This window comes from Maniola jurtina, chromosome 5 (assembly GCF_905333055.1).
Source record: "Maniola jurtina chromosome 5, ilManJurt1.1, whole genome shotgun sequence".
Lineage (NCBI taxonomy): Eukaryota > Metazoa > Arthropoda > Insecta > Lepidoptera > Nymphalidae > Maniola > Maniola jurtina.
Genome location: NC_060033.1, coordinates 10,739,125 through 10,764,998, shown reverse-complemented (window position 1 = coordinate 10,764,998; position 25,874 = coordinate 10,739,125). Strand labels below are relative to the sequence as shown.

Sequence of the window (25,874 nt, the reverse complement as noted above, 5' to 3'; positions counted from 1 at the left end):
GGCTTCTTTCGGCCCGCTATCCAAAGAGACGTAAAAATCAATACTGCGCTTTTTGCTAAAATTTTTGCCGGGTGTGGTAGTTTTGATGATGAGGTACCTAGTTAAGTAAGTAAACCTTTCTACTATCGTACTACCAAGCATCGTCAAGGTCTGCATCCGTACGTAGTCGAAATTCCCCGAACACGTATGAAACGATTTGCTTCCTCTTTACTAATTCGAACAGCTAGGATATGGAACGCCCTTCCGGCGTCAGTTTTCCCTTCCACCTATAATATGGGTACCTTCAAGTCAAGAGTGAATAGGCAACTTCTAGGCAAGCGCGCTCCATCTTAGGCTGCATCATCACTTGCTAGCAGGTCTGATTGCAGCCAAGCGCTAGTCTATATAATTTAAAAAAAAAATTAGGTATGTGTGGCTAATAAAAATGACAAAATAATGTGTATAAATTATTTAATGATTTCATGGCATCTGAACTTATCTCTAATAATACCATTTATTTATTCGTCAATAATATCACAATCGGAAGTAAATAGGCACAGTAAAAAAATACATTCTTATACAATTTCAATCCTATCACAGTATACAAACTAGATTCATATCCATTGCACAAAAATTTAGGGCCGTTTATGGCCTTGTAAAAATGTTATTAATTAGTAAATTTTTTCGTAGATAGGTATCTACTACCTACCTTATAGCTACCTTATACCTATCCCTATAAGTCACGTCTGATGGTCATTATAATATTGTGGTGTGCAATTACCGATCCTAAATCGGCACCTATTCCTATAATAATAATAGGCCGTTATTCTTTAATAAATTGCCACTTGCTCAGAAATTGCATTATTTATTAAAAAGACGCCACACCAGCAATTTCCAACAGGACGTTATTGAAATTGCTGGCCAGTTCCATACTGGTAACGAGGTTCAATTAAGTAAGTTACAATCTCCGATAGGTATTCGTATTTGTCTATTGTCTCAAGAAATCTGGTTAGTCAAAAGAATTTCAAGGAGAGCGAACATACTCCTCAAGTCATTTATAAGTCATAAGCGTAGGTACAATGTCTAGAAAATTGGACAGTCAGAAAAATTTCAACGAGTAGGTTGGTAGGTACCTATCTACCTATCGCGTACGTCCTTAGGTATACTTCTCAGACCTCAAGTCAAAACTCATAACACACGAGTAGTTCATACACCGTGTCGTAACTTCGAAGTGGCTATAATCTACTAGTCTCATTCCCAGTCTCCACATCTTTCCTTTTCTCCTTCTGCCTCCCGTCAAGTATTGCGTAGATCTCTTCCAGACTTCTGTCTTTAGTCTCCGGTACGTACAGCACAGTATACAACGTGCCGATGAAACAGACTAAGGAAAACATTATGAAGACCCAGTGGATTCCCAGGAGTTTCAGAAGGGGGTCGTAGGCTTTTGATTGGAGGAAGTCACTGAGAGCGTCCACAGAGCTCACGAAGGATGTTACCATGCCACGATGCTGGAACAAATATTTAAGTTAGCATTGGTCGAAAGCATATGCCTTTTCCAGGCAGTGTCTTGTGTCCAAATCGGTTGGTAGTTGATGCACCAAGGATTTACAAATAGATCAACTCTTTACAACTTATCAATAGTAGGTATAGTGGGTAGATAAAATGTAAGACCAAAGTTGAAACGTCGAAGCATCACGATTAGCTAAGCCCACCCTCAGGAATGCTAAGAGAAATAGAGGCCTGCAAAGGCATCCAAGCGGTAGGCATTATTAGGTTACAGTGTGTGCTGACTTGCTATTTCAACTTGCTTTTAGTAGCGCTATTACGACTCTATGGGCTGCACGCCACTGATTATTAAAAACCAAAATTTCAGCTTCTGCTTTGGATGCAAAGGCGGTATTATTGCTAAGAACTAACTCTACGGGCAACCTCAACAATTGGGTTACAGCGTAGGTGTCTAAGTTTTTAAAAGGCTTACCTGGAAAGAAAATAGTTCTGAGGTAATAACATAAGGTACCGGTTGGTACCCCGCGGCATCCGCAAAGATGCAGAGGCACATGGCGACCACGGGCAGCCAGCCAGGCAGCCAGATTGACATGGAGGTTATGTAGAACCAGGCTCCGAGCGCCAACATTGAGAGACCCGTTGCAAAAGATGTGCCCGCTAAAAGCCACTGCAAACATGAAAAGACTTCTTCAGTTAAGAGCTTACCGTCATCCTGCTCAACCGCACGGTCCAAGCTCGCAGTACAAGATTGTAAAGATATAGAAAGCCGGATACTATAGAAATAGCTACGAACAATTTACTATGAGAACCAGTGCTTATTAATAAGCTAAGCTGATTCCTAACTCCGTGGAAGACAAAAACGAAAAATAAAATTCAAGAGCTTTACGATTGAACGTGACGCGGAAAATAACGCGATTTCGTCTTTTAATAGGTACGAGTAGGTAGGTACTATGTATATTCTTTTGATGTTAAATTACCGAACCAACGGATGACCTTTAGTAAAGTTTATCATGATGACGGCGTTGATGAGTCAACATTCAATTTACTTACAGGATTTCATAATTTATGTTAGTGTATTCGAAATTCGACGAATATGCCTAATTGTGTTCGGAGCATAAACGTATTGTTCCTTCATGGATTTATTTAAGTTTTGATATCTTCTGGACGTGGTTTAATCATTGATGTAGCGAAGGTGAAGTTGTGGCCAGATACTTTTTCCATAGACCAAGTATGGCGTTGTTATAAACAGGACGTGCCGGTTCCCGTGTCGTCTGCATCACGTCTGGCCAATCACGTAATGGTAGATTTTTTTTTTAATAATCGGAATCATCATCATCCCATCAACCTTTCGCTGGCTCACCTGAGCACGTATCTTGGGTCTCCTCTCAAAATGAGAAGAATTTAGGCCATAGACCCACTCTGGCTAAGTGCGGATCGTCGGACTTCATACTTTTGAGAACATTATGGAGAACTACAAGCATACAGGTTTCCTCACGTTTTGCTTCACCGTAAAGCAAGTGATATTTTAATTGCTTTAGATTTAAGCTGATTAAGATGAAATTAAAAATGCATACCCGGAATTGAACTCTGGGCTCCCCGAATAAGAGGGCGAAGTCTTTTCCAATTATATAATATCTCCGCATTATATTATGGTATAATACTTCTGGGTGAAACATGCAAAAAATTGTAATTCTTGCTTGAACATTATTACCTTTCGTCCAGTCTTCTCCACAATGCAGCTGGCGACAATGGAGCCCAGCAGCTGTATGGCGCCCACTACTATCGTCTGCTTGTTGGGGCTCAGCTTCAGGCTGATGGACTCTGAGGCCTGCTCGAAGATGGAGCCTGCGTACATGAGCACCACCAGGTAACCGCAGGTTTCTTGCGAGAGCATCACGTTAACTGCTATGCGGAACGCCTTGAATGTGGTTTTGTCTTGTACTGAAAGGAAAATGGTTGATTTTTATTATTTTATACCTAATTTATATACATATAGGCGCCGTACGGTCCATTGCTGTAAAATCGTAGATATTCTGCGTCGCCGCGCTGGTTCCACTAGGTGGAATCTGCTTTTCGTTATACGGGTAGGTACTTTAGCCCGCTTTGCTTGGATTTCAGCATTCTGGCTCTATGTCGAATTTCGTAGATCAAATGAAAGGTCTCATTTCTATGAATGAAAATATGAACTATATGTCCGTGATGTATTTTTTAAGACAGTTTTTAAGGTCGTAGTCGGGTTTTCGATTTTGAACTTTAACTTGTTGGCATTGGATTTAAAATTATGTAGGTACAATTTTCCAAATTGAGACTGTTTGAATTTGATGCCCAGACTCACCCAGACTGTATTATCTGACTCATCACTCAACAATTATTTTGTGAATGCTTCAATGTGGGTTCATATGGATCGTACCTACTTCGTATGATAAAAAATAAATAAAGAAGCACATGTAACCAACTATAATATCTAACAATAAAATCGGCTAAGTGCGAGTTGGACTCGCACACGAAGGGTTCCGTACCACCGTACAAGAAAAAACACTTTCATTTTTTAATTTTCATGGCATTCAATTTGAAATTCTATTATTTATTGTTACAGCGGTAATAAAAATACGCATTGTGTAATCTCAACTCTTTACCTACTTATTAGGTTCACGTGTTACAGCCTGCTTACAGAAAGACGGGCGGACAGCGGAGGCTTAGCAATAGGGTCCCGTTGGCACCCTTCGGTTACGGAACCCTAAAAAAGTACAGTTCAACAAGAATAGATTTATGACTTCACTTCTGTAATAGACATTTTTTTGCTCGTCGTTATAATATCTATACTTACATAATTATTTGTTCTCAGCGCATGAACTTGAATGTAACGCTTTTATTAATACAATTGGAGGCAAAAAATGTGGGACAACACAGTCGCGCGGCTATCTTTTTTGTAACTTGTTTAGGAAGGTGATTACTATGTAGATCTTTATATAGTTAATTTAGCTAGTTAAAAAATTTAATAGGTAGGTACCTAGTACCTACTGTGAAAATAATATATTTTCAAAATCATTGAGCTTCGAATAATTAAAAATAGAAACCTATGCTTTTCCACGAGGCCTTTTTCATGGACTTGGCGTACTCCTCCTCTCTTTCCATTTGTTGCACCTCCTCTTCCAGTTTTTTATCCTCGACGGATGTGTTCCGCAACCACGCCAGTGTAACTCTGGCTTCCTGAGAACAATAAAAAATTAAAATGTGTGCAGTGCAGTCACACGCGGTAGAAGTGAAACTTTTAGAAAACTAAACTTCGAGAATGAGACGATTGCAGATCGGTTTACTTATTTTATAATTAGTTACCTACCAAGTTTAAAATTATATCACATTTTATTCTAAGTACATTACATTAACTACATATTATTATTCAGGCTCCAAGTTTTTAATTTCAAGAAAATATGATCCGAGAGTCTTCGAAGTTACGAAGTTTGATATCGAGTTTACGAGTGTCGATGTCGGAAAGTCGATGTCCAACTTTGCGGTAACAGGTCGATATCGAAGAAACGATAGTCGATGTCGACTGTCGAGGTAACGGAGGTCGATGATGGCTCTCGAGGTACCGAAGGTCGACATTCGAGTTAATGAAGGTCGTTTTTGGCTAAAAGCTCGATATCGAAGAAACGATTGTCGATGTCGACTATCGAGACAGCGAAGGTTGACTTTGAGGTAACCTGCATGCCCTACCTACTCGTTATGGTTAGATATTACATTTTTGCGTAATAGTCCAGATTGCCTTGATATTATAGGTACCTATACTCACTTAAATATGTTATGAAAGGAAAAGTTAACACAATTTTTAGTAATGTATAATAACTTGCAATTGTCGTGTTCTAGATTTTTCTGTAGATTTACGTGACTGATACAACTTACAAGATAAAAAATATCCGGTAGTATTGAGTGTAGACTGGTGTTGTGCTTGCGACATTTAAATTAAAGCTTAGTGTAGATATAGCGAGTGAACACGAGCAGCCATTTCCAATGAAATATGTACATAATGTAGATATGTTTCTCTAAATAACTGATTTTAAGACAGAGAAGGATAAAAAAAACCGGCCATGTGCGAGTCAGACTCGCGCACCGAGGGTTTCGTACTCAAGCATTTTTTCGACATTTTACACGATGAATCAAAAACTATTAGGTAAGCATAAAAATCTGTTTTAGAATGTACAGGTAAAGCCCTTTCATATGATACCCCACTTGCTATAATTATCTTACTATGAAAATTCATTTTAATTTTTTAATGATGTTACCACCAATTCACGGTTTTCAGATTTTTTCCTCTACTTATTACATAAGACTTATGTAAGACTTACCTGTATGTCAAATTTGATGATTCTAGGTCAACGGAAAGTAGGTACCCTGTAGGTTTTCTTGACAGACACGACAGACGGATAGACAGTAACTAAAATACTAAGTAAGTAGACTAAAATTGTATTTGCAATACCCTGACAGGGTCTCATGTATTTAGCTTTTAGCTTTAAGCACCCACCATCAATTAATGTAAATGTACATGAAAGCAAATAAATAAATCTGAATCTGAATCTGAATCTGAATCAGACAGACAGACAGACAATAAAGTCGTCCTATAATGGTTCCATTTTTAGAAAGATAGATAAGATTCGTTCCTAATCTCTATAAATAGCTCTAAATTCAATAATTCCAAATACTAACGTATAATATTACACGTTCATCGTAACTTTATTATTACGTACAGAGTCTGTACGCAGCGTTATCGCGATTGTTTCCGGATGTTTTACAATTACATACGGTATCGGCATGACTTTAAATCTTTTGAATTGTGTTATAGCCGCTCTACACTCGCGCACAAAACGGGAACAGTTTGATTATTTCTTACACTATAGTCAATTTTTTAATCCCGGAGACCAAAATGACGTTTCGTGTGTTGTCTGTTTTTTACGACTCTTTAATAGTGATGTGGTGCAATCGATACTTACCTACCGATAAATATTTGTAGGAATTCTTGTCAAATGTGTATGAAACAACAAAATATGTTCAAAATAATTCCAATTCAAATGAAATAAGCATACTTACCTTCATTTTGAATTTATGAGTTTTACTTATTATTGAAAAATTTCTTTGACGAATTATTTTTTGTATTTTTTGTTACAAACTATTCTATAAGTCTTTCAAATTATATGTGGTTAGTGCTATTTAGTCTCATAATAACACATATTTTATTTTACTCGTTTTGCACGAAATATTACGATTTTAACCTAATCCGTAATCATGAGGCAACACTATTTTTTGTAAAGTATAATTACTTTTAAGTTTGACATTTCTATGGTCATTTTGGTCTCTGTGTTAAAAAAATAGACTACAGTGTGGAAAAGTGTTTCCGGCGCCGCGCCGCGCCGCGTTATTGACGTCACGTTCACGGGCTTTTGCACCGCAATCAGCGTGAGTGTAGAGCGGCTTTACATACTATTATTATTAATTATTATTATTAGTAGGCTACCGGGTAAGATTGAAAACGTCCGTATATAAACCACTGATATCGGAGCCACCGTGGTATAAATTTCAATCATATTCAGCTATATCCAACAAGCTAAGATTTATTATGTGGGTTGGTCTTTAGAAACAGGAACTGAATCGAGGTCTTCCATCATAGGACTCTACTATAAAATATTATGTACCTAGTTACTCACTCACGTCTAGATTATACAGAGATAAGGATGACAATGATAATAATGTCTTCACATTGATTAATTTGAGAGCGCGCCTTGACACACTCAGAACTACTTCAAATTACCTAAGTTTTAGGTAGGTGCCTGTGTAGTAAGAGCTCTGTAAAATAGGTACCTACCTACGTACTTTATATTATAGAACTCGAATAAGAGTTCAGTCGTAGTTCAAAGCTTCAAATGATTGCAGTAGAGAAAATACCGTGTGCGTCTTCATAAATTGTATGTATCATAATGTATGAAAAGTTTTATTTTTGGTTTTTAGACTAACTTTTTTACTATCGATAATTGTGGACACTGAAAAAAACATGGTCAATCAGAATAATGTAATAGTCATTGTAGATGACTCGCAACATCTATGAAATACAGTTTTTGAAGTCGATTAAAAAAGTCTAAGACCAATATTTTTTATTATCTTCTGACGATAAACTTGCGTTAATTTCATCAATTTCCAGATTTGCACTTTACGAAGATTAACGCTGTATTGTAACCGCTGAAAAGCTCATAACAATTTAAACTTATTCTTAAAATTTGAAAATCGAAACTCCGGATATGTTCACTACAACTCCGATTTTACAATCCTGATCCTGCAACTTTTCGAAGCTCCGGAGTTACACCAAAACCGGAATTCCGGAGATCAAGACCTTCTAGCTCATGAGTCATGGATTGCATAAATAAACGAAGTAACAAAGATACCTTACCCGTAACTTTCCTTGTTTGACTAGAAATACTGGGGTCTCGGGCATAGCTAGGAACGCTAGCATATGAAGGACGGGTATGGCAGTGCAGAGCCACATCACGGCCGAGAAGGAGAAGAAATCACCCGCTATGTACACCAAGAGGTAGCCGAGGTTCTGCGAGAGGATGAAAAGAGAGCCTAGCGCTCCACGAATGTTGTCTGATGCCACCTGAAAAAAATATCTGATAAATATCAAAACGGCAACAGAAGTACCTAATTGATGCAAATTATGAGATTTTTAGAGTAAAAAAATTACGCCACGCTTAGCGCCGTGATAACCTAGTGGTTAAAGTCGTCCACCTCCTATTCGGTAACTTTTCAGTTATGTGCGTTTTAAGCAATTAAATATCACTTGCTTTAACGAAGGAAAACATCGTGAAGAAACTTGCATGCCTGAGAGTCCTCCATAAGTGTCTCAAAGGTGTGTGAAGTCTTCAAGTATTAATAGGTAAAAGACGTATTTTTTTAATTGCAAGATATCTGATTACTATATACCTCCTTTAAATATAGGGGTGCAACAACGTAGCAGCCTGCACAGGCTAGGCCGGCGACTGCTCGCGATGTTATCAGTGCCCATGGACGCAATGAAAATAAGGTGATGGACCAGCTGATCTGTTGGAAAAACAGGAGTTTAATACATGTGAAAGAACAGACATATCAATTTTAGGGAATGTATATAGCACCAAAGAAAGAGATCTAACAAAACTGGGGGGTGATTGCCGTGGATTTACAGAACTTCGCTCTCACCAGATTGGCTGACGCTCTCTCACGGTTAAAAATTAAAATGCACTGATGCAGCAAGAATACCATAGCCACACGAGAATCATATCCATTCATAAATATTGCGATTGTAGCAACTTAGGAATGATAAGAGTTTGCGGCCGAATCGCAGGCCCTGCCCTTGATACTGGTTCTTCATAGTTGTAATAGCGTAGTGGTGAATACATATTACTAAATAATTGCACGGCACTTCGCAAAATTTAAATTCTCTTATCTTATTCTGAACATATGCGTAAATGACAGGTCTAAATAATTATGTAGGTAGGTACCTACTTAGTCTACTTTCAATAAATAATTACAGGAACGTAAGAAGACTTTAAACCTGATAGTATGTACTTATGTAGGTACATAATAATTTTATGTATAGTGCACACATAGATAATATTTATTATGACCTAGAACTATTTGAACCTAAATGATTGCAATTTTCTTTAATAATGGTGATAATAGTAGAGAATAGTTGACGGCCGCCAATGGCGCAAGGCGTGACGCACACCGACAGAGTGGAATGCAGTCGGAGGCAGGGGCACAGCGTCTTTTCATAGGTACTTAACAGCTCAAGCTACTGTCTATATATAACTAAAGCGGAATTTACATTACGAAATTAGTTTCAAGACAATAATTTCATTATCATTAGCACCTGTAAACGTCATATTTCGTAATGCATGCATCTAATTCAAATTAGACGTTTACACGTGCAATTGGTAATGAAATTAATATCGTGAAAATAATTTCGTGTCACTAATTTCGTAAGGTAAATACATAGACTGCTAAAATCATAACCCTTCCTTTCGGCTTTGCCGCAGTCGGGTAAAAATTCCGCTTAAAATGGACTTTCAAGTCGAGCGTCTGTGCACCACATTGGTAGTGCCGCGTCAGTGACGCTGCGACAGCGGCAGATTTATGTAGGTAGGACTATGCAAATGTAGGCAACGTCATCAGCGCAGTTTTCTCTGTGTGACCTAGGTCAAGACTAGAGGGTACGAGTCTCGAGGCATAACCACGTAGGGATATTTACTCATGTGGCATCCTTGCCGGAGTGTGACACAGGGAAGAACGATTCCCCGGTAACGTTCTTTAAGGCGTGTGTCGGCTAAGACCTGTCTTCTTGCCTTACTAGGGCATCGGGGCCTTCGTTGTGAGTCAGGTCCAAGGCCCCCAAGGAGTATTGCCAAATCAGGTGATTTTCAAAAAGATTTAAATTAATAAAGATTAATGAAAACATCAATAAACCAACTTCATCCGTAGATAATAACATGGTTATGTAAATAAAGCTGAGATTAAGTTATCAAAAAGCCTCGGTTTAACTCCATTCCATGGATATAAGTGTTAGCCTTCAGTTAATCCGCCATCTTTAATCACCTAGTAAGTAGAACCTTTGCCGCCATGAACCTTAGGTGTAAAATGTATCTTATTCTTCTGTAGATAAGGTACGGAATGAGTCAATTCCGACATCGATTTGCATTTACTTGATCTTTGTAATTTTTTTACTGTCTGGGAATAATTTCTAAAATAATGACTGTAGGTATTTGAATAGGCAATAATTGTGAAAATTGCACTTGTGATTATTATGTTGATTCAGTTGCACGGCTAAGCTTTAGTGAAATGAAATCTTTAGTTAGGATGCTAAGTAAGTATCTCATGCTTTTAAAATTCAATGTTGGTAAGTAGGCTAATATAAAGAGAATGAAATATTTCAATTAGGTACTTATTAATAGGTAATAAAGGTAACAAAGACTCTACGTCTTTAAGTCCGAAAAGAAGGTAATTAATGAATGTAGACTAATACAAGAAGGAAATGAATATAAATAAACCTATGAAATAAAAGAAAAATTGGCGGTCTTATCGCGGAGCTTCGCCACGCAACCACGTTGCAGAGGATATTGAAATAAGGTTAAATGATAATATTGAAAGAAGAAACTTTTTTCTTCTATGTAAGTAGATATACCTACTAGTGAATTAGGAAAACTTACCACAAGCGCTAAAGACGTCAATAAGGTGGTAATTTTCCTTCCCCAGCGGTCAGCGAGGTCTCCGACGAACAGCCCGCAGAATATCGGGGGGAAGAAGGTGATGGAAGCCATCCAGGAGATGGTCTCGTCGGTGATTGGTTCTGGCGCGGGCCCATCTTCTGCTTGCAGGATCGGCGTCATTGGCGACTGCCAGCCCATCAGCATGCCGAAGTTCAGGACCGGAATGGTCACTAAAAGTTAAATTAAAGTGTTATTTTCTAGCTTGGGCAAAAAATTAGTAAACACTGAATGCAAACACATGATACTTATGTATCTCAAATTCTGGCAATTGACAGTAAATGAACCGTGGCTTTGACGAACAAAGGAATCATAATAATATGTACCTATTCCAAAACAATGTGGAAAATGTATTAAGTACGGCAAGTTACTGGTAATAAGTATTTATTAAAAAATTAATAAGTTAAGTAATACTTAGAATTACAACAATTAATGTTTTACTAGATGATGCCCGCGACTTCGTTCGCGTAAATTTAAATTATTGAAAATCTCGTGGGAACTCTTTGATTTTATAAGACAAAAAGTAGCCTTGCTAAGTTAGCACTGCTAACACGCCTGTCCTGTACCCTCGCCATGCTGATCCCCAAATTTCAGCGCCTAGTTTCAGGCGGTTGCCTAGTTCGCCTTTATGGACGAGGCAACCTTGACTGCGTAGGTTCAAGGTTAGATTTATTTTTCTTTTAAATGTTCATACACGTTCCACGTTACGCATTAACTACAACCTCATTAATGTACTTACTTAGTAGGTACTTATTTGCATAAAGCTCGCATAAGTTTGATCCGGCTTTATAAAATGAGTAAGTAGGTAGTAGGTACGGTAGTACCTTACCTACGCAATGATTATATTTATTATTCATTGTCATGCATGTGTATTGTGTAACTACAATAATTATAACAATTTCTAGTTAGATCAAGTTTTAACAGAATCTAAGCAATAGTGAATTATTGTAAACAAGCGATCATTAAATTCTCAATTAAATATGTACCTAATGCATTTGATTGACTTGCCTAGAACTTGTCTGAATCTTTAGTTCTAGAATTATTATTATTTATCGGCAGTTGTTATTGGCTCTCTCCGTCACTCGTTTCCACTCGTTTCATACAATCGTAGTTCCAATTTCATTTGAATATTAAGCAACCAAAGTCCATGAAATTTTGCAGACATATTCTAGAAACTAATATCTATGTCTGTGGTTTTCCAGATTTCTGTTAAAATATTCGGTTTCAAAGTTACGCGGTCTTAAAAATTTTCATACAAATCTTTAAGCCCCTGTAATTTTAAAACTACATATTTTTAGAAAAATCTAAAATACCACAGACACAGATATTAGTTTCTAGAATATGTCTGCAAAATTTCATGGACTTTGGTTGCTTAATATTCAAATGAAATTGGAACTACGATTGTATGAAACGAGTGACGGAGAGAGCCCTGTTAATATTTTTATATCCGATGACAGTGATGAGTGGTTATTCAGGTGCAAAAACAACCTCAACATATACTTAGGTGTTGAGTGTATCTAACTATGTATTATTCAATTTTTAATAAAATCTTGAAGACTTACTCTTTAAATAAATAAATAAGTTAATTAATTAATCTTCTATGGAAAACAAACCAAATTCCCTAGGTATCCCTATTACATAGACAGATATTGTTATATTATATGTACTATGTAGCTGCAGCCCTTGGAATTCTCATTTTTCCGTGGGACTAAGTGATTCCTGTAATTAATAATGACCGTACTATCTCCGGCTGCAGTTTTAAAGTAGGAAAACCATTTGAGTAAAAGATATTTTCCCTATTCCAAGATTTAATTTTATGGGCATGTGAAGTAGGTACCTAGGTACATATAAGAGCTGCGATTCTTTTGAAAGAGCTTTTTGTCGGGGATTGAATCTGACAATGAGTAAAGATTTCTGAGAAAAGCTGGGGAACTCGTTTCGAGATGGTGTCGCGGTTAACGTTATTCATGAACCTGTTTTGCATCTTAACGGGGGTCAACTTCCTCGCGAATCTTTAAAAGTGTGAAGGAACTTTCTTATATTTTGTTCTTATTATAATTTCTTCCTCTTATCTCCCAATATTTGCCGGAACATTATCAAAGTCTGTTTATTTCTCAATACTTTTATTTCTAAAAACTCCTACACCCACTGTTTTAACTACGCCCACACTTGCGCGTCATGTACACGGGATGCGGGAGCGTCCACGACGCGAATACGTGCATTTGTTACGTTATAAATTTGAAAGTAAGAAGAGGAAGTTTTTAGCACTAAATATTTTGTGCTTTTGAGTTCATTAATTAGGTTTTCCTAGATAGGATATGATATGCGCTTCCAAAGTGAAAACTTTCAAGGAAATTCCAAGAAAATTGCAAAGGATGACGGGGATAAATAGTTGTCATGCGAGAATATCAGTAATCTGAATCAGTGACTTGTTATGAAAGTTGCTTATGCTAGAGTAGGTATCTATACAGTATAGGTACATAAATTAAACTCTATTTACGGAGAACTGGTTTTACTTATCTTAAAATAGAAAACCCTATAGGTAAGCTCGTACCTATACCAGGTAGTAACAGAGAAAACTTATAATCATTTACTTGGTGTAAGATAAACCAAATAAGTAAGTAGTTCTTATTATATTAAAACCATATCCATAGTAATATTACAAAAAATGCGAATGAGTGTCTGACTGTGTGCTAGCTTTTCACGTCCATTTGGCGAAAGGCACAGAGATAGCTGTGGCTAGAGAAAGATAGCTTGTGGAAGGACATAGACTACTTTTTATCCCGGAAAATCAAAGAGATTTTATAAAACCAAGACACGCGGACGAAGTCGCGGGCATCAACTTGTAGAGTATAATCTATATGTTATGCATGTCTTCACAACACTGACCAATTAAGACCAACCTAGCCTCCTAGGTTAGTTTAGTCAGTGCAGTGCAGCGGCGCGAGGCATTTTGGATATTTTGGGGCTCCCATACTCCCACTTTGCATTTTTTCACATATTTTTTACATCTCCATATTAAGTAAACTATTTTATTTTATTTGTTATAGGAATAAGTTTCTTAAACGCTAATTAGTTACAGCAATATGGCCTATTACAAATTTTCTCGATTTATCTTCTGAAAGTCTTTTTCACTCTTACAATTAAAAGTAGATAAATAAAATTATCGGATTCCTACTTATCCGAAATCCTATAAAAATATGATAGGCATAAGCCTTTAAAATGAGCTCTATAATTGCCCTTGTTTCATCTATAACATACCTACCTACATTTAATTTATTTAATTTAATCTGGAAATAAGTCCCTCACGATTCTCAACCAGTAGGTAAGTTACCTATCTACTATTGTTCCTGCAACCTGTTTTCGGTCGCTAGCTAGAACTCGTGTTTATATTTTGTTAAACAATTTTTTATATTAGAGCAATAAATTGTTGATTCCGTGTGGGATCCGCTTTGCTGTGACCATGCTGGTGGATCAGGGTGGACTTTTTGGTTGACAATTATCTGTATAGCGCAGCGTCATGATATTGTTGAAAAAGTTGCCCGCTATAGCCAAAGGGATGCTAGAGGTACCAGAGCATACGTTCATATTACCTATAAGTTTTTTATTTTTTTACTACGTGACACCAAGGTGGAATATCTATGCATGTTATTATAATTGTCAAGAGGAATTTATTCATAGCTCGCTCTAAACAATTAACATAGACAATTAACATTTAACGATTTGTAAACACGTTCGAGAAATTTTTGAGCCCTTGTGACTAAACTACACAGTTTTACGGAAATCTGCAATACCACAGACACAGACATTAGTTTATTAAACGTGTTTATTAAATTTCATTGAGTTTCATTGATTTTAATATTCAAATGAGATCTAAATTAGATACGTTTTTATGGAGAGCGCTAGGAAAACGTCTCTTAAACAAGATCATTAATGTCTAGCCTACTACTTTTAAAATCATTTAAAATCCTAGAATATAAAATATTTCAATCCCACAATTTCACAAGGTTAAATGTGGTAAACCCAGTCACGGACACCCCGCCGATATACGGATTTCATTTTAATATTTCCAAGATTTGCTGGCAATAAATTACTTACGACGATAACTAACCTTTTGAGTGAATAAGCGAGCGATAAGAACTTTTTATATTAATTTATAAATTAAACTAGCTGCGTTTTAGCTTCTCGTGAGCAATGGAGGTTTAGAGAAATTAAAAATCTACACACTCAAGATACCTACTAAGTACTAACTTATCATGACTGTAACACGTATTACAGTCATGCCTACATTCAATCGTGTTTATATAAACAGTAGGATTGTTTTTCAGTATGACTAATTATTATTATTACATAATATTACGGAGTTTTATTAAACTCATGTACCCACCTACCTACATAACGTTTTACTAGTATTGTTGCCGGATATGAATACCTACTTAATTACTTATAGTTCACACAGGAAATCATTTTTAATCATTTTCCGTGACCTACCAATATTAACTGGAGATAAAACATTCATGTAGCAAGATCAAGACTGGTTTTCTAGTGACATTTACTAATGGTAATGACACACTAGAAAATAATACTAAGATACGAAAATAATAAAGATGCTTAAAGTAGTTTGAAATCGCGATTGAATATTTTAGAACGGCAAATGGAATTTAAATATTGACGAAATGGTGTCTGAAACCAACCGACAACTGAAATAAATTCGACACTACTTTAACCATCAGAAGTCCGGCAGACTTCGATCGAATGACGATTTGGAGACCCAATTCTCAATAATATAATGTTACGATTATAGTACCTACTTACATCCTTATCACTTCTGTACAATTGTGCAAAAGAGAGTGCACTATGATAGTTCATCTTCCTGAACAAGGTAAAGCCGAGTTTACATTACGAATTTAGTGGCATGAAATTAGTTTCATGACATTAATTTCATAAGCAATTTCACGTGTAAACGTCTAATTTCGTGCATATTGAAATTAGTTGCGTGACATTAATCTCAACAAGCATTGAAAGTAATTTAGTAATATAAATTCTGCCCAACTTCCGTAGTAAGGAGGTAATACAAAATATATTACAAAGGACGCACGCTGAGATTTATAGAACGCGACAGACCACTATCTACCTGCTTAGCTCAGACTTGAGACTCAGGATGAAATTTACAGAGTGAACTATTTGACTCATGCCCAACATGTACTTAGGCATCAGATGACATCTCAGATTTCTAAATACCTCAGAATAGGCGTGGCGCTTCCAAAATCAATGCTAAATACGCTCCACAGGTCTCAGCGTTACGATTAGTTTCATCTGTCTGTATGTCACTGCCATTTTACTCAGAAACTATTATAGGTTAGGCATATAGGTACATAGGTACGTTGAAAATAATTAATTTTAGGGGGATTTTTGTAGATTAGGCACGTAGGTACTTTAGGAATATTATTTACTTAGTTAATTTTAACACGTCTTACCCATAAATGCCATGAACAATTGGTTGGCGATTCCGCCTTGTTGAAACCTTGCGAGCCATTTTAGAGGACGTAGACCGAGCATAATATTTATGCACTCGCTATCCGTGGTCAATTCGCCCTTGTTTCTTATCACTGGGTCATTTTCTCGATGTTTCTAAATCTGCAACAAAAAGACAATTATAAAAATCGGTCAAGGGTACCATCGTACAAGAAATAACACTTATGAATTTCATGGCGGCCATTTTGAAATTTTTATTTTCTGTGAAAATTTCAACTCCCTAACTATTACGGGTAACGAGATACCTAACGAGATAGCCCGCTGACAGACAGACAGACAACGGAGTCTTCGTAATAGGGTCCACCCTAAAAATGGTGTTATTGTTTTAAAGGTAGAAGGTTCGATCGGACACTAATTTACGCTAGATATTTTAAAAAGATGAACTCTGGTCGGCTCATTGGTTCCTTTCCCGGGGGACTATGGTGGTGGATGGTATATTGTTTTTTTTGTAAGTATTAATTTATCATTATTTAGAGTACTAATATATTATGACAGCGTGAAAAGATAATCACGTGATATTTGTACTTCATAGTTTCAACCGTTTGAATGGAAACAAGTGATCATTATCATCCTCAGTATATGGGTATATAGAGTCTAGACGTGCTCATGAGTCTTAAAAACTCAAGTCAACTATTTAAAGTAGCAATTAGCAACAGGTTCGTAAGGTTTGCAAGATTATAAATAGGTACCTACCTACCTACCTACCAGATCAGGTTTGCCGTTCGCTTGTACCTATAAATATAGATAGGGTAAGTAATACGTCTATTTCCTACCAGGCATGATTACTTCAAGGTTTGCCTACCTAAATTATTTTTCGAGGTTAAAGTACCGAGATTCGGGTATTTTAAAATTAATGTTTTTAAAGTTTAAGTGTCTCCTGTGCATTAAATGAATCGGTGCGTGGCCTGGATGTGTGGGTGGTTGGTCCAAGACTATGGCAATATTTAACTTGCTGATACAAAATCACGCGCCTCTAGTGTGGACTATGCTTAAGTAAATAATATTGTTGGTTTATCTCGCGTGAAATCACACGCACTTCACTTCGAGATGAAATTATCTCAAGTTTTATCTACTTGTAACACAACAAAGATAACTTAATCACGTTGTAGGTAATTTACGGATCCCCTCGTTAAGCTATATACTTAGGGTTTACACTTTTTTTATCTTTTTTTATGGGATGTACTCTTGTCCGACATAGATAACCCCGCGTTAGTTTGGTAGGTGGGAGTTAGCCACGGGTTAGTAAATGCTAATTGCTAACCCGTGGCTAACCCCCATCAGCATCGTAACCTTAATAATTAGTTATTTTATGGGATGCAATAAATACGTACAGCTGAAGAGGTAATTATAATTGCCTATGACAACCTATTAGACATATTTCATTAATCGATTTAAACCTTCTGTCGACGACAGAACTCATTATTAATGTTACATTTTGTGCAAGAATCTTACTTATTAGTAGTGTACTTATCTCTCAGTACTTATCACTGCACTTAGCAAAAATAATTTTAAGAAACCTTTGGTGCCTAATTAAATAGGTAGCTATTTAATTACTATTATATACATCATTCAAACGAGTTTTTCACAAATATATTAGGTATGTATTTTAAAAGTGATTAAATGAAGTCAACCCTACGTTATCTTTAAAAGTAGGTAAGTTGAGACCAGTATTTCACGTCAGCTCAAAAAATATTTATTTGAAGATTATCTGATCCATGATGGGAAGGAAAATATTTAAAATACCAAAAAGAACCAGCAAGAAACTCGGCGGTTGATATATTTAGGTACAATATTTTAACATGTAGATAGATATAAAGTGATAAAAGTCCCGCGCATTGCTGGAGTGAGCATGTCAAATGCACGCTCTTTTATCATTTATATAATCTTCGATTGTATAATTTGCTTTTTTCAGGAGCACAATTTTAATAGATTATTTAAACTTGTGTAGAGGCAAGTCCAAAATTGATTGAGGAATTTTGTTATAAAAGACTATAACCCATTCCCACAAATAACTTTTGGACCTTCCTAAGGCGGAGCGTAGGAGTCATGAGTGAGGTAGGTAATAGTTTAAAAAATTATTGGTCCTTCGCGTGACCCTTACAATTGCGTCAGAACTCAAAACTCAGTAGACAAAGCTATTGAAGAACCAGAAATGAGTTGGCACGTAAAAATAAAGTATTTATAACTTGCAATTAGGTTGAAATAGTATATTTCATTACAAGTTCGGAAAGGCTGTCATTGCAAAGAGTTCCGACAAATGTCTACCCGAGCCGAGGCGTAGCTGAAGGCGAGGGTTGACAGTCGGAACGAGTTGCAATGACGGTTCCGCACGTGTACTGAACGACTATTTTTAATACAGTTGCGAAAAAATGAAGCAATATAATAAAATAATAAAAACACAATAAACTCAACTAACTTAATTTAATTTAATTTAAAACAACTTTATTGTTAATAGATATAAAAAACTAGGGTCGAAATTACTCATTTTAGGCAACCAACAACTAAACTCGCAAAGAAAATTTCTGAAAAATGGCGCCAACCGTAGAATATAAGCAGAGTTTTTTTTTTCTTCACCCATTCTGGTAGGCAAAGGGAACTATGCCCATACAGCCAAGTCTTCAGTAGAAGTTTTTTATTGATATGAAATGAAAATGAAATTTAATGAGATGAAATGAAATGAAACCTAACCAAACTCATTCAATCAAATCATTAAATCTGATATTGAAACAAATTAGTAGCTTCTTATTAGAAATACGTATTTGCATGAATCATAAAAACTTCTATGAATTTTTTTTAGTAAAAACTTCATGGTTGGTTTTTCTTTTTAATATTTTGACAGTTGGGAAAGAAAAAGCACGAGTGCGGGAAAGGTAAAGAAAAAGCACGAGTATGTAATAGCCCACATCCCGAACGCTATACGTCCCTGCAATACGCCACTTTTTGAGCAACTGTATTAAAAAATACCTATTATTTTAATCGAGTAAGTCTATATTTTATATTTGTATTTAAATGTTACTCAGTACATAGTTCTAAATTAGGGCACTCGAATAGCTTGAATGAACGTACCATACCTACCATAGTGGTATTGAAATTCCGAGTGTATTGAATGTAGATTGAAGAAGAACAAAAGATATTATAAATTACGGACGGAAAATTATAGCCCGCCTGTATTTGGAAGGTTGCGTCATCTGTCGATGACTTGACCCGCGTGTAGCTACTTAACACACCAAATATACTTAATATGTATGATGTTAGATATATCTACCTATATTGGTGCTAATTTACATCAAATAATAATACGATAGTTACTAATAATGTATTGATTTTATAATTTTAGTTTGTTCTAAATTTTAGATCAGAAGTGGGATCAAGTACCTAAATATCTGCTATCAAATTGTTCACATATTGTATAACTATCTATGATCTATACCTTATATAATAATAATTAGTCCGTAGCTCGAGGTATGCACATAATATTATTTATGTTTGTTCGCAATTCGCATACTTGTATATGTAATATTTAATTCAAACTATATTCAATATTCATTAATTTTGTACATAAAGCTACTGCCACACGTGCGCGTCATGAACGCGGGATGCGGGACATGATGCGGTCGCACGACGTGAATCTACATATACGTGCATATGTAGTGGTCGTATAGGTTTGCATGGCACTATTATAATATCATGTGAGGCGACCGCGCGGCTAACGTTCCCGCTTTGTAGTCGCTTTGGTCGCGTAGGTTTGGATGATGCTTTAAGCTTTAGCGAAAACTATATTTTCTTGTTACGGTACAATATTATAATGGTAGGCAAGTACTTAATTGGCCTAATTTTTTTTAACAATAAAATATGAAGTAGGTAATAGGTAGATACTTTTAGCCCAAAATGTTAGGTTATTCAAACGAATAAACATTTAGTGCTAAAACTATACTGCGACCGCAATAAGAATAAGAATATACTGACATCAGCGTAGTAGGAAACAGGCCTGGCGGCGGTCTGTGAACTGTATTATTTTTGAACTCCAATGTATCTAACTAATTTATATGCATATATGCTAGTAGACACAGTTGTTGTTTTTTTACACCATTTATTACTAATCATAAGTTTTCCACCACAAAGCAAACATATTTTGCTGTTAGTGGAAAACGATCTTAACTCATTAGAGTTTAATTAATGCTGGTCAGGAAATTTCTGGTGCTTTAACAGTCGTTCACCGACACACCAGTGATATATCAATCGATATTTGTGATGTCATCAATCATAATAATTCGTAGGTACTAGCCTTGGATGAATTAAACATCAGCCAAGGTACTAGCAGATAATTTTGCTCGTTTCAAATACGGAGACTGTTGCCGAGATCTATAGAGCGTACTTTGATTTTGCTCAGTAGTTCGAGTCCGCAAAACCTGCATCAAACAATATTAAAGTCGCATTTGTTGTCATTTGCAGAATTAATGGTATTGTAGCCAATAGTAAACGAGCGTCAACCAATAAAGTTGCCTTCACAGTACAGAAATATAATATATAAATATCACTCACCCTACTTTGAAATGTCACACTTAGATGTAATATAATATTACATCTAAATATGAACAGTTCCATTTCAAAGTAGGGTGAGCGATATTTATATATTATATTATATTCTGTAGTTTGAAATCAACTTCAGAGGCGATTGCGATCGTGACAATATAGCTTTCATTCTACCGCAATGGAGGGGCAGTTTAGATATTTCATGCCAGAGATATAACGTTGTCTCATGCAAAGTCAAAGTACACTCTATAGATCTCAATCGATATCCATAGAGTAGTGTAGGTACTACGTTGACTTTGCTCAGACTTAAGTTTTAGTTCAAACGACACAGATTTACGTCAGCTATAATATTATAACGTTGTCTCAGTGTCTCAGTAACTTTGAACAGTGTCTGAGGAAGCCAAAGTTAGCTCCAAATCTCAGTTAGTCTCGACGACCGTGTTCTAGATCAACAGCTGTCAGGTGTTTTTTTTTAATGCTGTGGCCAATAATTAAGGCCTTTAATGATAGGACATAATTTTAATTAAGATCAGTATTGAGTAATTTAAATAACTAAGTACAAAAATTAAATATTAACAATAGAAATTGAAATAAAGTGAACGCATTAGATATAATAGGCAAATTGCAATTTAATGATTGTCACTTAGACTTCAGCAGAAAAAATATACAGTTACTAATTATGGTATTTTATGAATCTGGAAATTTTTCGTACTTTTAATTTAGGTACCTACTTAGATTAATCTACCTACTTAGATTTAAGTAGGTACAGGTAGATAGAGCTAATACCAGACATGCATCGCAAGTTGCAACACCACTTTGACGGTATGATTAAGTCACCTACCTATTATGTCATTACGAGTATGTATTTATCATTGCACGCGTTGATAGTAGGTGCTATGTCAGAAGCCTTTCCGCATGATCCAAAAACAACTTTCGAAACTTTAAACATTATTTAGAAACTTCAGAAAGTTTTATCACAATTGGAAGAATGGTATAGAGTGCATTGGGGTAAATGCGAATTTGAGTATATTCCGAAAGGTCATTTTTTCTACAAATATCAGCGTTATAATTATATAATACTGATAGGTTCATCGGGCTAGACGCCATCTTTATTATCATTTTTATATGTCGGTATACAGTATACCTATTATTTATAATAAATTATTATGTGTTAATAACTTCTATAGAATGTTGCTATTCGACAATTTCAAAACCACGGGCATGATTGTCATTAAAGTTAAATTGGGATTCAATTCGTGCAAGCGACCGTTGAGTCGCACCAGAGCGATGCGGCGGTCTGCAGTTAAGCAGAATTTACATTACGAAATTAGTGGCACGAAATTAGTTTCAAGACATTAATTTCACTATCAATTGCACGTATAAACGTCTAATTTTGTAAATGCATTATGAAATATGACGTTTACACGTGCAATTGATACTGAAATTAATGTTGTGAAACTAATTTCGTGCCACTAATTTCGTAATGTAAATTCCGCTTTAGATAATATTTTTATAACATTCGAATATTACCGAAACTTATATACCTACACCAAACGGGGTACGCGTAAGGGTACAAGGTACAAGGGTACAAGTGAGACACGCAGGTCGCAAGTCCCCACACAATTCCCATACCTGTACCTACCTACTAATACTGTATTCTGTGCCAGTGTCGCACTCATTGCATTCCGCGAGATAATAGGCATGCTTACACAGAAGTCTATCATGTTTTTCAACCAAAAGTATTGTAGCTAAGTATAGCTTGATATGAAGTCATTTTCGTATTTTTTGAATTAATAAAAGGTTTTGCTATAAAACTATTGCGACATCAATGATGGCTCATTGCCTATGACTGTTTTATTGTTTGTAATGGACTTTATGATTTAATCTCAAGAAAGTTTCAGTTCCGGCCTCCGGGCAAACAATTACGAGGTACCTCTACCTATCTACTATGTATAACTATAATAATATGTATAATATGTATAATAATATGTATAATATGTATAATAATAAACACTAACTAGGGAGTATGTAGGTACTATTAAAGGAGCCTATTATTATTATTTAGATAGGTAAAGATATATCTACTTAAAATCTATTAAAAATATAAAAATTCGCTCGGAATGTTGTTCCTACCGAAAGGAACCAGCAAAACAGCTTTTTATGAACCTTGATGGACGAGGCACCGGACTACATTATTTTTTAAGATTCCTAGAAGCGCAGTAACAATATTTTATTAATTAATTTCAGGACGATACCTACCACCAAATAATTAATTAAATCTATTTCTAGGTACCTACTATAACATTATTAATGCAAAATTGTGTCTGTCTGTCTATTACGATTTCATGGTATAACAGTTAAATCGATTTTGATGAAAGATACACAGATAACTTGCATCCCTGAGACGGGCATGGTTACTTTTTATTTCGCCAAATTAAGGGCATTTGGGATTTTTAAGAATCTAAAGCCTCGTGACCGAAGTCGCGGGCTTTATATATTCTAGATTTTAGTCTACGAGTAGGTACCTACGTCCTACATACTACATAGGCGAATCTAGTGTATACCTACTTATTAAGTGCTGAATAATATCAAGATATCCCATCTACGCAACCCGAACGTGAATAACAAGTGTATCTTTTCCAGTTAATCTCTGTCTTCTTGGAAATCGGTTTCAAATTAAACAGCTGATGTTATTAAAAATAATATGAAAACGGACACATACAGACATTTAAATATATTTTTTTTTGTTTTTTTTTTTAATACTGTTTGTCTCCATATAAAATAAAAAATAAAAAAAATAAAAAAATGTACTATGGGATTTATTGGTATATATTTGAGGTAGGTAGATGTAAAATAAATAAATAGTTATAATTTATAATTATGTTAAGTATTATATTTTATGTATTATTATTTATTATAAGGACGGAAAGGAGTTTTTTTATTATTTTTTTATAAAAGATTATTAGCCATGCTAATCATGACTAATATTCCCCTTTCCCCTCCAACTAAGCGCAAAGCTGTGTTAGGAGTAAGTACGACAATAGTGAAACGGGTGGGGTTTGAACCGCCCGACCTTTCGGAATTCATTCCGCTCCTCAACCGTTGAGCTATTGAGGCTAGGTTGAGGCTTTAGGAAGTAAGTACCTAAGTGCTTAGCAGTTAGCACCCAATATCCACAGCTATGTCACATGAGTAGGTAAAGATCGTTTGAAGTACCAAACTATTAACACCGATAAACTATATAACACCGATATTGATGCGGTTTTTTGCATTTTGTTTGTAGGTATCACCTCGTCTTAGAAAATGTTATTATATGTGGCACTTACCTATGCAACCTCACTTTATTTAATATTTACATAGGTAGATAGATATAGGTACCTACCTATTTAGTTTCAACCCATTCTACTTATAAAGTTAACCCAAAGTGTGAAAAGTGAAAAAAAATTGTAAACTTACTTAGTATAAACACTCACGTTTTTTTGAGTTCACTTATCAATTAGCACATTAATTAACTCACACTGGTCTATTTAAGTAGTTTTTTCAATATTTTCTGCGAGCAGAACTTTCTCTGAAAGCTTCTTATGATATTCACGGTAGTTTTCACTGGCAATTCAATATTTATACCGCAGAATTTGATTTAAACGAGTTTTAATAAAAAAATGCTATGTTAATTTTATTATTTAATGATTCCCAAGCAACTTCCGCTCGTAAGAAAGATCGATTGTGGCTCAGATGTACGCGCACGCGGCCTCTCACTATAGACGCGATCCATTCACTAAGCGAGAAGGTTCAGCCGTTCGTTGCTTTTAAATTAAGTACATACATGTAAACAAACAAAGCCTTCCAGTCTTCAGTTCCCAGTATAATGTATTACGTAGATACTAGATGACGCCCGCGACTTCATCCGTTGAAACTTTCGGTTTTTTAAAATCCCGTGGGAACTTTCATTTTCCGGTAGGTACATTAACTAGATACCTATCTATGCCAGTTTGCTCCGAATCTAGGTACTTATCTATATGAATTCCTGTAATCCAAGATTCCAAACATGTAACATAAAATAAATTTTGAATATTCACTTTTGGCGCCTAGGGGCAAAATAGAATGGAAAATTAAAAAAAAACCGGCCAAGTGCGAGTCAGAGTCGCGCACTGAGGGTTTCGTACTCGGGTATTTTTTCCAACATTTTGCACAATAAATCAAAAACTATCATACATAAAAATAAATAAAAATCTGTTTTAGAATGTATAAAGCGTAAAATAAAGCGTGTTTTAAAATGTGTAAAGCCCTTTCATATGATACCCCACTTGGTAAAGTTATCTTACTTTGAAAATTGCAACACATTATAATTTTTTTTAATGATGTAACTACAAATTCGCGGTTTTCAGATTTATTCCTGTACTTGTGCTATAAGACCTACCTACCTGCCAAATTTCATGATTCTAGGTCAACGGGAAGTACCCTATAGGTTTCTTGACAGACACGACGGACAGACAGACAGACAGATAGACAGACGGACAGACAGACAGACAAACAACAAAGTGATCTTATAAGGGTTCCGTTTTTCCTTGTGAGGTACGGAACCCTAAAAAGTAAAAGGTACAAACTGCACCTACTGCGAGACTTAATATAAATTAAAGAAATGGATTGTGGTGAGGGTCTCAAATAATATGCTGGTAAATGTACGTATTTATTTATTTTAATTTTATAATAAATAATTTTAAGGTATGCTCATAAGGAAATCATGAAAATTGAAAATTCCCGCCCTTATCTCCAAAACTACTGAGACTAAAATTTTGAAAAAAAAAGTCAAAATTATTTTCTTACCTTTACAGAAAAAACCACACAAGGACTTACTGGACCTTCCACGCATATCTAAGACCACAAGCATTTGCATACATGCCTTGCCTTAATTATTATTATCATAGTAACCCATGCGTGTCGATTATATTATTTAAAAAATTATATCTACCTATTTATTTTAGGCAACATTTTACTTTTTAAAAGAGTAGGTAACTAACTATACTGAATTTTTTGCCA

At 35.6% G+C, this 25,874-nt stretch overlaps 2 protein-coding genes across 4 annotated transcripts in view; both read right to left on the bottom strand.

Moving 5' to 3' along the window:
- Window positions 1-433: 433 nt before the first annotated feature.
- LOC123865242 (solute carrier family 2, facilitated glucose transporter member 8-like) lies at window positions 434-25,874 on the bottom strand. 3 transcript variants are annotated; one of them, XM_045906184.1, is made up of 9 exons: window positions 25,856-25,874; window positions 16,247-16,406; window positions 10,713-10,942; window positions 8,455-8,571; window positions 7,922-8,128; window positions 4,563-4,695; window positions 3,197-3,426; window positions 1,958-2,152; window positions 434-1,487 (listed from the first exon to the last, which is right to left on the bottom strand). In XM_045906184.1, the coding sequence occupies exons 2-9, from the start codon at window positions 16,326-16,328 to the stop codon at window positions 1,215-1,217; spliced, it is 1,467 nt and encodes a 488-aa protein (XP_045762140.1). In that variant the 5' UTR covers window positions 16,329-16,406; window positions 25,856-25,874; the 3' UTR covers window positions 434-1,214. The 3 variants fall into 3 exon arrangements, with proteins under 3 accessions (XP_045762140.1, XP_045762138.1, XP_045762139.1); XM_045906182.1 differs by lacking the exon at window positions 25,856-25,874 and adding an exon at window positions 24,294-24,634; XM_045906183.1 differs by lacking the exon at window positions 25,856-25,874 and adding an exon at window positions 24,311-24,634.
- LOC123865244 (facilitated trehalose transporter Tret1-like) overlaps window positions 24,851-25,874 on the bottom strand; it is a 36,799-nt gene continuing 35,775 nt past the window's right edge. Inside the window, exon 9 of the transcript XR_006795944.1 lies at window positions 24,851-24,861. The gene's annotated coding sequence lies outside the window, so the exon portion shown is untranslated. The remainder of the gene's footprint in view (window positions 24,862-25,874) is intronic.

Excerpts from the sequence above, each read along its gene's own strand:
- LOC123865242 (XM_045906184.1), bottom strand. The coding sequence starts at position 16,328 with ATGCTCGGTCTACGTCCTCTAAAATGGCTCGCAAGGTTTCAACAAGGC. Across the intron at positions 8,572-10,712 it reads TGACGTCTTTAGCGCTTGTG|ATCAGCTGGTCCATCACCTT; the intron begins GTAAGTTTTCCT and ends TTTTTCCAACAG. Across the intron at positions 4,696-7,921 it reads TCAAACAAGGAAAGTTACGG|GAAGCCAGAGTTACACTGGC; the intron begins GTAAGGTATCTT and ends TATTGTTCTCAG.